Source organism: Sorghum bicolor, chromosome 10 (genome assembly GCF_000003195.3).
Source record: "Sorghum bicolor cultivar BTx623 chromosome 10, Sorghum_bicolor_NCBIv3, whole genome shotgun sequence".
Classification (NCBI taxonomy): Eukaryota; Viridiplantae; Streptophyta; class Magnoliopsida; order Poales; family Poaceae; genus Sorghum; species Sorghum bicolor.
This window is the reverse complement of record NC_012879.2, coordinates 5,626,364-5,638,876: the sequence shown is the minus strand read 5'-3', so window position 1 is coordinate 5,638,876 and position 12,513 is coordinate 5,626,364. Positions and strand designations below refer to the sequence as shown.

The following is a 12,513-nucleotide window of genomic DNA, read 5'->3' as shown; positions in this document are numbered from 1 at the left end:
ATAAGATTTCCTAGGTGGGCCATCGATATGATTAATTCTCATATGAGTCAACTTCCTGTGGAATAATACAGAAGATAGACATAAGTACCATCTAGAAAATTGGCAGTTGGTTGCTCAGAAAAAAAGACTTTGGAGGTCTAGGAATCCCTGATTAAAGAAGTTTAAACTTGTCACTTTTGTGAGCTTGGATTTTCATATACCATTTGAATGATAATGCCATTTGGGTTCAGATTTTAGATTCTAAGTATAAAATAAAAAATCCTAATATCTTCTGTTGTTCAGAGGTTGGGGCATCCCCTTTTCTGAAAGGGGTACTCTGGGCTGCACAGGCTGCCCATATGGGTGTCAAATGGATTGTGGGCAACGGAAAAAAGGTTAGGTTTTGGGAGGACATTTGGATAGGTAATACTAGTCTAGCTATTTTGTTTTGGCCACTTTATGTTATTAATGAACAACAGGGTAAAATTGTTAGTGATGTGTGGGATGGTGTCGACTTGAAGTTGACTTTTAGGAGGACAGTCTCTGAAAGTGTCATGGATCTTTGGTGGGAACTATTAGCTATGATGGATGGTTTCTCCTTCTCTGAAGAAGAGGATCACATTTTATGGAGTTATACTTCTTCTGGTAAATATGAAGTACAATCCTTGTATGCTATGATCTCATTTAGAGGTGTAGTCCCCAATGTATGTTAGCTCTATCTGGAAATTGAGTGTGCCTCTGAGGGTGCAATTCTTCTTATGGCTTGTTTCTAACAACAAAGTTTTGACTAGGGATAATCTAGCGAAAAGACAGGAAGTAAGTGATCCTACTTGTTTGATGTGCAATGAGAGAGAGTCTGTTACTCATTTATTCTTTGATTGTTGTGTGGCCAGTTTAGTTTGGTCTATGATATCAGATTTGTTGGGTTTGAAAATTGGAGAGAACTTTGAATATGTGGCTCGTCTATGGCTAGCCAATAAAAATCATGAACTGACTAATGTGTTATCCTCGGCTGTGATTTGGTCAATTTGGAAACTAAGGAATGAACTGTGTTTTCAAGGTGTGCCATGGACTAGGATGAAAAGTGTGTTGATGATGGTTGTCAGGATGATAAGAAGATGGGTGCCGATGTTAAAGCAGGAGCTTGGAAGAAGGGTGGAAGAACTATCAGGCCTTTTGGAGAAAGAAGTCTTACTACCACCGCAGATCGAGTGGAGTACTTAGAGGGGATCATCATCAGAGTTGCGTCAATTGGATGCGCTGCACTCGGTCCTCAGCGACGTGAGTTTGGAGTGCCGAAATGATTTTCTGTGTTTTGAGGTTGTGGGAGTTAACTCGGTTTTGCCTTAAGGCTGTCATGTATTGGCAGGCGCGCCAGAACGCTGAACTCGTGGACTATTTTTGCTTTTAAAATACAAAGCAGGGGAAACCTTCTTTAAAAGAAACTGAACTTGTATTGTTCGTTGTCTTCTCTTTCCTGCAACAGCTGCTAGGACTGATGCTATATATTGCCATGAATTCCAGGGTATGCTTTGGAAATTTTGGTTCCTTTTTTGTACATGGACAACCTAGAAATTACTATTTGTTAACCTAACTGCCAAGAGGTCGACAAACTAGGATTAGCTCAAATACGTAGTTTCGCAAAGGCAGAGCTAATTAGCTAAAGATGAGAACCTTTAACATGATGACAGTATAATATAACTATGCTTGTTGACAAAGTGAATTGCTCTCTCCATTCTAAATTATAGGCTATTGTGTTTTAACTGTGACATATATAATATACATTTAGGCGTAGCAAAAGCTATGTTACCAAAACATCCTATAATTTGGGACGGAAGGGGCACTGATCATGGCGAACATTTTAAGGAGTAGTTTTGTTTGACTCCAGTCTAAAAGGGATATTCTTGACATGAATTCCACAATTTGGCAATTGGTTACATTTAATATAAAAAAAACGATGATGATGTTATCCTATTATTATATACTCTGTTCATACCCATAAAGAAAGTCGTTTTGGACAAGGTTTGAGTCAAAAATTGGGAATATAAATCATGAATAACTTTTAAGTTGTTGAGTTTGAAAATATGAAAACCATATGAATAGAGTAGTCTTGAAAAATACTTTTATAAAAATATACATATACCGCTCTTTATAAATATTTTTATAAAAATAAGGAGTCAAAGTTGGACTTTGGAGACCATGTCGTTGTCCTAACCGACTTTTTTTTTATGGGAATGGAGGGAGTGTAGAGTGATACTATGGCCAGGCCATAAATAAATTACCAAAAGAAAACAACTTAATTGTGTATCATCTAGAAAGCAGCGAGTGCACCTGACAAACCAAAAGCCATGACTCAAAATCGTAATTCCTGACCATGGTATAAGTCAGGAATATTGTTTTATGCTCTTTGCTTGGCTTGCGGAAGTCGTTCTTCAGACCAACATCACAGCAATTCCTCCTGTAACAACGCAAGAGCACAAGCAAATCAAGTGATCTAGGACGATGCAAGTGCACAAAAACTTCTATGTCATCCCGCCGGTCCACAGAACGCATGGCGCAGTAGAGAGGATATGTGTTGCGACCATATGCATCAGCTAATCCACTAGCTGGCTAGTCCCAACTCCCAAGAAACGCTGGATGCACTCCCTCCTGTAATTCTTTTTTTTTTGTCACACAATTTGAACTTTAACTAAATTTATATAAAAACTACTTTCATTTTCAAGATATAAAATAAATACCATCAAAACTAGTTATAGAATATATTTTTTATAAAAGAAAATTATTCAGATATAAATACTAATATTATTTATTATAAATTTGGTGAAACTTACGTTACTTTAACTTACATAAATCACATAATTGCATTGAGATTCTGACAGATACTGACAATTGAAGGAACAAGAACTGACAGCTCCGCTGCCATCGCTGACCCGGTGAGATGAGTGACGGCCACTGGGCAGAAGACCCAACAAACAGTGAATGTCTGGCCGTGTAGTTTCTGAACCATTTTAGGTCTTGTTTAGTTTCCGTTGAAAAAAAAATCGCGACACTGTAGTATTTTCGTTTGTTTGTGGTAATTATTATCTAATTATGAACTAACTAGGCTCAAAAGATTCGTTTCGTCAATTCCAACCAAACTGTATAATTAGTTTTTATTTTCGTCTATATTTAATACTTCATGCATGCGTTTAAAGATTCGATGTGACGGAAAATCTTGAAAAATTTTGAGTTTTTGAGTGGAAGTAAACAAGGTGTTATAAAATGATACATATTTCTTGTTACATCAAATTTTGTGACCCATGAGCATTAAATATAGATAAAAATAACTAATCATATAGCTCGCCTATAATTTACGAGACGAATTTTTAAATCTAGTTAGTCTATAACTAGATAATAATTATCAAATATAAACGAAAGTCTACACTATCATTTTGAAAAAAAAAATTAACCAACTAAACAAGACCTCAAATGTTCATTTCACAAGGAGAGCGGAAGTAGTCCATTCTTCTTTTGGTAAAACACTGAAACCTCTGAACGAATGGGTAGGGGTATCTAACAGCAAGACGACGACATTCACGCGCGACAAACTATCTGGACGAACTTGTCGAAGTTCTTCCTGCACGCGCCGCCGGGGCCGAACGCGTCGGCCACCGCGGCCTGCAGCTCCTGCGCCCTGGCCCTCATCCGCGCGCCTTCCTCCCCGCGCAGCAGCTCCTCCACGGCGGCGGCCACCCCGTCGCGCGTCATGCCCGCCTCGAACGCGGCGCCGAACCCCCACACGTGCGCCACGGACCGCGCGTTCATCCGCTGGTCGCCGAAGAACGGGCGGCACGCCATGGGTACCCCGCTGGACACGCCCTCCAGCACCGACGCCCACCCGGCGTGCGTCACGAACGCGCCCACGGAAGGGTGGCGCAGCACGGCCACCTGCGGCGCCCAGGGCACCACGAGCCCGGACCCGGCGCTGGCGATGCGGTCCAGGAACCCCGGCGGGAGGAGCGGCCACGAGTCCTCGCGCAGCGACCACAGGAACGGCGAGCCCGAGGACTCCAGCCCGGCCGCCAGCTCGCGGAGCTCGTCGGGCCGCGGGGACGCCACCGTGCCGAAGCTCACGTACGCGACGCCGCGCGCGGGGTGGCGGTCCAGCCAGGCCAGGCAGCCGTGCGGGTCGGCGGTGTCGACGCCGTCGTCCTTGGGGAGGAGCAGGTGGTAGGGGCCGAACGGGAGGCAGTTCGGCAGGATCTCCGCGAGCGCCGCGGTGACTTCGGGCGGGTCCAGGCCCGGGAAGGCGTTGAGCGCGACGGCGGCGGCGGAGCGCGGGAGGCGCTGCCCCATGCGGTGCAGGAGGAGGTTGATGACGTAGTTGAAGTCGCCGGAGACGACGCCGTCGGGGAGGTCACGGACGCGGTACCTGGCGAGGCCCGGGTGGGAGATCAGCAGCTCGTCCGCCATTTTCGCGGCTGTGAATGATGGAAATGCAAAAGCAAGGCAACCATCAAGATCAGACCTTTTTTATCTTTTAATAGTGAAGATAAGATTTTTTCAATATCACAACGAACTCTAGAGAATAGAAGAATCCAACGGACCCTGATCGCCGACGTCCTCTCGGAGCGCGTCGGTGCGGAGGTGCGCCAGGAGCGCGCACGACGCGGCCGTCCACACAGGCACCCACGGCGCCCCGGCCGAGGCGGCCGCGTCAGCCGCCGGCCACACGAACGCGTCGCCCACCACGCAGCTCACCCTGGCGCCGCCCGCCGCGACGCGGGCCGCCTCCAGGCCGGCCTTCACCCCGCCGGCCTCCGCGGCCGCCATGAACAGCTGCATCTGCCGCGGCACCGGCACGGTTTCCCCGGCCGCGGCCACGGGCGCGCCGTCGGGGACCTCAACGAAGCGCAGGTTCATCGGGAGCCCGTTCCCCGCGGAGCCGCCGGCGCCGCCGCTGGCCTTGCGGAGGTGCGCGAGGGAGGACGCGGTGGAGAGGAACGAGAGCGTGGCCCCGAACGGCGCGGCGGCGGCGGCCAGGGCGCGCGCGAAGGAGAGCATCACCGCCGCGTGGGAGCTGAAGGGGAAGGCAACCACTGCCACGTGCGGCGGCGGGGATGACGCGGCGGGCGCCATCGTCTTTGCTTCGGCGAGGCTTGGCGTGGCGTGGCGTGGCGTCGGCTGCGCGCGCAATGCGATGCGATGCGATGCCGATGCGATGAGATGAGAAGAGATGCTGGTGGAATGGATATGCGGCTTCAGTTGCGGGGCAGCGCGGGCCGTTTTGAACTCGGCGCGACCCCGCGTGCGCACCTGCCAATCGCGGTGGAATCGACGGGAATTGTTTAGGTGAGCCGGCGGTTAGATCGCGACGCGCGTGCAGCGTTGTGGTTGTGGCGGCGCAGCCACGTGCGGGGGAAATGGATTAGGTACGGATAGTGCCTGCCTACCGTGCGGACGCCCAGCGAGACGGCGACACGTGGACTTTTATGGATACGAGACCGAAGCTCGATATAGGAGGGACAAGGGCCGCGCAGGCACATTTTAGGTAGACGTACGGCCGCTGCCATCACGCGTAGGCACCGTGGAACTGATGGAAGCAAACGCTGCTGTTCGATGGTGCTGCTGTTGTTGATGTTCCAGATGGTGATGACCCTGCAGCAAAAGAGAGTCCCTCTGATAATAGTTATGACTTATGATGGTGCACTGCAGGTATGAATAGGAGATATAAATAAGGCTGTAGAAAATAGTGATGCAAGTGCTGATCGGAACCATTTGATCGTAAGTCAGTTAATCTGACATTATTATAAATTCTATGCATGAGCAATCATCTGCCATATTTGCACCATACATCCTGAAGAAGGATTTACAAGTTCTTTTACTTGGAGTTTAGCCAGATGCCACAATGTCCTCATCTACTATAAAGTTATATTTCAATGAAAATATGTAATTGTGTTGAGTTGGATACTGTTATGGTAACCTCTATGTTAACCTCCTTGCTCACACATGTCTGAGCACCAAAATCCATCGACAAATTCCCCAACATGCAGTCTAATTAATCTAAAGAACAAAAAATAATTCCAAAAATAGTTGCGAAAATCATAGCAAAAAAATATCTCGTGGTCAAGTATCCTCGCGGTGGCAGTAACAAGTGGTGACGGCGGCGGCGGCGAATGAATCCAGTATCTCGTCTCTTGTGGTAAGCGCTTTGGAGTGCACCCGTAGTGGATAAATCATAGATGAGTCGTAGTGGCGACACCGACGAAAGATGAGGTAGGCTCGCTTGCACATTGGACACTTGTAGTGGAGCTTGGGAAGACCCTACTAACCACGGCGACCTCCTCTTTCCCTTCTCCCCTCTTGTGGGAGCTCTGCCATGGCCATGGGCATCCCGCCCCAACCTAGCACGACTGTCTTCACCGTCGTTGAAACCCTAATGTCGCTCTCCCACCGTCCCCACCATTTGCCCGACCTATCTCCCCTCGAACTCCCTTTTAAGCTCAAGTTGGAGAAGGAGGGAGAGCATGGGAGCAGAAGATGCATGAAAAGTTAACCGTCAGCAAGGTCTATGTCTTCATCCTCGACATCGGCTGAGGGTAGGGTGGGCCATGGGGTAGGAACTACGCACGCTCAATGCAGAGTGTGACTGCGTGCACATTAGAGTTCGGGAAAAGTCCACATTACCTCTTTGAACTTTCACAAAAATTTGCCCTTCCTCTTTGAACTCCAAAACCGAGCGAAACACCTCTCTCAACTTTTAAAACTATTCATTTTACTTCTCTAGCCCTATTATAAGCAGTTTTGAAGGCAGTTTTATCTTTATCTTTTTTTCCTTTATTTCGGTTGAATCTTTGAAAAATCATAGAAAATCACTGAAAAATCATACAATGGAAAATCTAATTCTGTTAGACTCTACGTGAGTAGATCTGCATAGTGAACATATATCTAGTATGCTTTAGTATAATGTTTTTGTTGTAGTTTTAGATTTATGCTTTTTCTATAATTAAATGCAATAATTCAAAGTTGCAGTTTCTGTTGTTAAATTATGGTGAAATTTTTATGATGAGCTAATTATTTTATTCTTAAACCATAGTAAAAAAAATTTATACTCATTGGATCATGTATGTTTTAGTTATAGATTTTTTTAGGTTTATGCGTGTTAAATATAAATAAATCTATAATAAGGTATACATGATTCAATGATTATGAAATTTTTACTACTACCCTCTAGCTGTGCGCCTTCATGTGGGATATACAATACTTATGTAATTTTGTAAATATACCATAACCATATCTTCATTTGGCAAGAATCTAGACTTCATCACGTGAACAAAAATCATAGAGATCGTCGTCTAATTGAGGCAGCAGTTGCTTCAAGAGATAAGCCTAAGCAGCATTGCGGTGGATTTAGCTAGTCATGATTTATTTATTTTTTTACATTGAAGAGCTCTCCATTACTTATTGACAGACGCAATTTTAAGGTAACAATTTCTAAGTGACTTGGACCATAGATTTATTTAGTATTGGAGCTCACGAATTTACACATCTGTGTGATTATAGTGGAAAAGAAAAGAAAGATGAGAGAAAAAAAAGAATAATAGGTATAAGACAAGATATTGACCAGCGATAGCTATATGATTTTTGTGCTTATGAATGGAATAAGGACATATAGAGAAATAGCCAATACAAACAATCAAATAAAAATTACAAATATTAACAAAAAAACTAAATTAAGAAATTCTAAATGTTATAATAAGAAAGCTAAGCTAGTCATGTCATCTGCACGGATTACCTTACTAATTATAATGATTTTAGTGCGACATCGCCGCATCCGCATGAACCTCTATTGTTGACTTGTCGCAGCTTCAAGAAACGAAATAGTCATGTCTAGTAATAAGAAGGTAGTGGCCTTATAAGTGAAATAAATCTCATCATCTTACATAATTTATAGGAAAAATAAACTTAACTTCAAACGGCATGAAACATGAAATGAAGTTTCCTTAGGGCGATCACGATGCTAAATACCACACACATAGTTTTTATGCATAGTTCATTTAGATACTACCGGTGTTATCCTAAACGCTAAATGGTAAATAGTTGGTCACCAATCATTTAGTGTTTAGGCCGTTTAGACGGTGTTTAAATGAAATTAAACGGTCTAAACGCCTTTAAACAATATTATACAAATATGTATATTTATTAATGTAAAATAAATTATTCTAGCATTTATACAAAGCTAAAAAAATTAGTGAAACTATTTTGATATTGTAGATTTTGATAAGTTTTTCAAGCTATAAGCTAAGAAAAAAGAAATTTGACTTTGACAAACTAAGACAAATTATACTGGTTCTGAACAGACGAACATGTTAAAATCGCGTGCACTCATGCATGAGCAAGCACGTTGGTTTTGTGATGGTCTCTGATTCCAAAAGGTAACCAAAAAGAAAAAAATCGAGTAATCACACGTGTTCCTAAAGGACAGGAATCCGTTGTCCAGTGGCCACCCGTTGAACGGGGTTGAAGCCCCGCTGAACACCTCTATTTTCGGCCGGCACGTACGGCCCAGACGGCCACCACATCCCTAAAATGGCGTGCTTAATAACAGAGGTCGACCTTGGAGCAGGAAGCTGCGAAGAAGACCGACGACGTGCCCCTCGGCGTGCCCCCGTCGTCCTCCGATCCCGTCCGTTGATCGATCGATCTGGCCATGGCACAACACTAGTGAGATCCTCGTCGATCGTCGTGTTGCGGCTCGTGAGCCGAACGATTAATCCGGCGGAAGCTAGGAGGGTCACACACCGTACGCCGCCGTCGACAGATGGGGCGGTCGTACATTGACGGCGGCAGGGACGCCGGGACGACGGACCTCGGCTACCCTCTGGTGGCCGTGTGCATCGACAAGGACAAGAACAGCCAGAACGCGCTCAAGTGGGCCATCGACTCGCTGGTCCAGAAGGGGCAGACCATCGTCCTCGTCCACGTCAACACCAAGGGCACCTCCGGCGGCGTCGAGGACGCCGCCGGGTTCAAGCAGCCGACGGACCCGCACATGAAGGACCTCTTCCTCCCGTTCCGATGCTTCTGCACCCGCAAAGACGTACGTGCGTGCGTGAGCGTGAGCTTGACGATGGGGATGGAGCCAGGAGACGCATCTCGTGACGACATTGATATGGATTGCCTTCTTCTTTCTGCCGCAGATCTACTGCAAGGACGTGGTGCTGGACGAGCACGACGTGGCCAAGTCCATCATCGAGTTCTCGGCGCACGCGGCGGTGGAGAAGCTCGTCCTCGGCGCCACGGCGAGGGGCGGCTTCGTCCGGTTCAAGGCGGACATCCCGACCACCATCTCCAAGGGCGCGCCGGACTTCTGCACGGTGTACGTCGTGAACAAGGGGAAGGTGTCGTCGCAGCGCAACTCCATCCGCCCCGCGCCGCGGGTGTCGCCGCTCCGGTCGCAGATCCAGTCGCTGCAGAGCGCCACGGCGGCGACGCCCAAGCCCGAGCCGCCGCCGCAGTCGCAGCGGTGGTCCTCGTCGTCGAGGGGCCAGTCTGACCACGGCGAGACGCCGCGGGTGGACAACTTCCGCTCGCCGTTCGCGCGCGGGGGCCCCGGCAACACCCGCAAGTCGTACGCCGACCTCAGCCACATGTCCATGCCGGACTCGGCCGACATCTCGTTCGTCAGCAGCACCGGCCGCCGGAGCGTCGAGCAATACTCGGCGATCCCGCCGCGGATGTCCAATGGCTCCGTCGATAGCTACGACCACAGCTTCGAGATGTCGCGCACGCCCAGCAAGTGGGGCGGCGACTCCTTCGGCGGCGGCATGGACCACACCACCTTCTCGCAGAGCAGCAGCTCTTCCTTCTGCTCCCTCGGCATGGTGACTACTAGTTGATTTGTTAGCTCGACTCTGATCTCCATTGCCACCGTCTTGATTTGAATTCCTGACGAGAGAAACGATGCATGCACTCAACTCCTATGGTAATAACAGCAGGACGACGTGGAGGCGGAGATGAAGCGGCTACGCCTGGAGCTGAAGCAGACCATGGACATGTACAGCACGGCGTGCAAGGAGGCGCTGACGGCCAAGCAGAAGGCCATGGAGCTGCAGCGGTGGAAGATGGAGGAGGAGCAGAAGACGCAGGACTCGCGGATAACGGAGGACTCAGCCATGGCGATGATCGAGCGGGAGAAGGCCAAGGCGAAGGCGGCCATGGAGGCGGCGGAGGCGTCGCAGCGGATCGCGGAGATGGAGGTGCAGAAGCGGATCAGCGCGGAGAAGAAGCTGCTCAAGGAGGCCGAGGAGCGCAAGAACCGCGGCGGCAGCGGCATGTCCCACGAGGTCCGGTACCGCCGCTACGTCATCGAGGAGATCGAGCAGGCCACCAACAACTTCGACGACACGCGCAAGGTCGGCGAGGGCGGGTACGGCCCCGTGTACAAGGGCTTCCTGGACCACACGCAGGTCGCCATCAAGGTGCTCCGCCCCGACGCGGCGCAGGGCCGGTCGCAGTTCCAGCAGGAGGTGGAGGTGCTCAGCTGCATCCGCCACCCAAACATGGTGCTCCTCCTCGGCGCGTGCCCGGAGTACGGCTGCCTCGTGTACGAGTACATGGCCAGCGGCAGCCTCGACGACTGCCTCTTCCGCCGCTCCGGCACCGGTCCCGTCATCCCCTGGCAGCATCGGTTCCGCATCTGCGCCGAGATCGCCACGGGCCTGCTGTTCCTGCACCAGACCAAGCCGGAGCCGCTGGTGCACCGCGACCTCAAGCCCGGGAACATCCTGCTGGACCGCAACTACGTGAGCAAGATCAGCGACGTCGGGCTGGCGCGGCTCGTGCCGCCGTCCGTCGCCGACACCGTGACGCAGTACCGGATGACGTCCACGGCGGGGACCTTCTGCTACATCGACCCGGAGTACCAGCAGACGGGCATGCTGGGGACCAAGTCCGACATCTACTCCTTCGGCGTCATGCTGCTGCAGATCATCACGGCGAAGCCGCCCATGGGGCTGTCGCACCACGTCGGCCGCGCCATAGAGCGCGGCGCGCTGCTGGACATGCTCGACCCCGCCGTGCCGGACTGGCCCCTCGAGGAGGCGCAGTGCCTCGCCGAGATGGCGCTCCGCTGCTGCGAGCTGCGCCGCAAGGACAGGCCGGACCTCGGCGCCGTCGTGCTCCCGGAGCTTAACCGCCTGCGCGCGCTCGGCGAGGACAACATGCAGTACTGCGGCGGCGCCATGATCAGGGGCGGTGGCGGTGGCTGCGGCGGCGGCGGCGGCATGTACAGCTCGCCGTTCCACAGCAACATCTCACGGTCGCACGCAGCCGTAAGCATTCCTCAACCAAACATTTTTCCAACACGACTAGTAACGGACTTCAATTCTAAGCATAACTGAGACGAGCATTCTTCGATGCGAAATTTACAGGAGATGATGGTGGATTCTCAGTACCCAAGATCAGTGTTCAACTCAAGAGCGAGCGATTCGCCCAAGCCGCCGAGAAGATCGAACGCTTGACGCCCATGCATGAACCCTGTTTCCAGCATCGGCACTTACACATATGGTGACGAAGGGGGGTGGCGTTGTGTTGTACGTGCAGGTTCATAAGCTGCCTAGCATGAGGGGGAGCTAGAGCAGGTGTTGTTTCTATCTAGCATGAGTTTGGTGCAGAATTTTCTTGCACGAGGCACGAGCTTTGTACTAGTAATACAGAACCGTATGGCTGGCTCTGCCATTGCCGTGTACCCTGTTCTTGTAACTTGTGACAGCTTCCTCTTCTGTGTAATGGATTTTCTTTTTTGGCTGCATTAGGGGCACGTAACACGTTCTTATGTTTCTTTAACATCTACTCTCTCCGTCCTATTAAAATTGTCATTTTTTTACTTTCATATTTCTTGTTTATTCATTCGTCTTTTTTAAAAAAAATAATAAAATAAATAAATTATTGTTAAAATATTTTTATCAACAAAACAAGTCATAACATAATAAATAATATTTATATAAAGTTTTTGAACAAGATGAACGGTTAATTAAGAAGTCTAAAAGTTAAAAAACAACACTTTTAATTGGACGGACTTCCTCCATCTCAAATTATAAATCATTTCAAGAATCTTGGAAAGTCAAAACATCTTAATTTTGACTAAAATAGAGTACAAATTTCCTACAACGTTCATGTGTCACCTGCCAATCTGTCCTCTGCGATGTGATGCCTCAGTTTTTTTTTTCTTTCGATCAATATGTGATTCCTCAGTTTCGTTATCATATTTCACAATGGAACTATAATATCGTGATTTTGTGAATCGATGGGCGAGGTCCAATCATTATTTTTTTTTATGAATGAAGAGGAGGTGGTTTAGCTTTGCTTGTCCAAAGTCTAGTGAGTTCAGGCGGCGTGTCTGGATTGGCTAGTCTAATCTACAACACAATCCCTTACTTTCGTACTGGATTTTTCTAAAGTTTACAGCATGTATGCGTTTCTTTGTATGTTGCTATACACGACCTCATCTGGATCAGGGATGTCACCATCATGTGCATTGCTTTTCTCATCTCG

The 12,513-nt window shown here is 48.7% G+C and overlaps 2 protein-coding genes across 3 annotated transcripts; one reads left to right on the top strand and one right to left on the bottom strand.

The window, feature by feature from the left end:
• On the bottom strand, nucleotides 3,387–5,267 carry LOC8065445 (anthocyanidin 3-O-glucosyltransferase). The gene is made up of 2 exons (XM_002436581.2): nucleotides 4,566–5,267; nucleotides 3,387–4,439 (listed from the first exon to the last, which is right to left on the bottom strand). Exons 1-2 carry the CDS (start codon nucleotides 5,095–5,097, stop codon nucleotides 3,553–3,555), a joined length of 1,419 nt encoding a protein of 472 aa, XP_002436626.1. The 5' UTR covers nucleotides 5,098–5,267; the 3' UTR covers nucleotides 3,387–3,552.
• LOC8065444 (U-box domain-containing protein 35) lies at nucleotides 8,576–11,805 on the top strand. Of its 2 annotated transcripts, none has more exons than XM_021449090.1 (4): nucleotides 8,576–9,058; nucleotides 9,159–9,842; nucleotides 9,957–11,291; nucleotides 11,391–11,805. In XM_021449090.1, exons 1-4 carry the CDS (start codon nucleotides 8,780–8,782, stop codon nucleotides 11,478–11,480), a joined length of 2,388 nt encoding a protein of 795 aa, XP_021304765.1. In that variant the 5' UTR covers nucleotides 8,576–8,779; the 3' UTR covers nucleotides 11,481–11,805. The 2 variants fall into 2 exon arrangements, with proteins under 2 accessions (XP_021304765.1, XP_002437997.1); XM_002437952.2 differs by having other exon boundaries at nucleotides 8,577–9,058; nucleotides 9,954–11,291.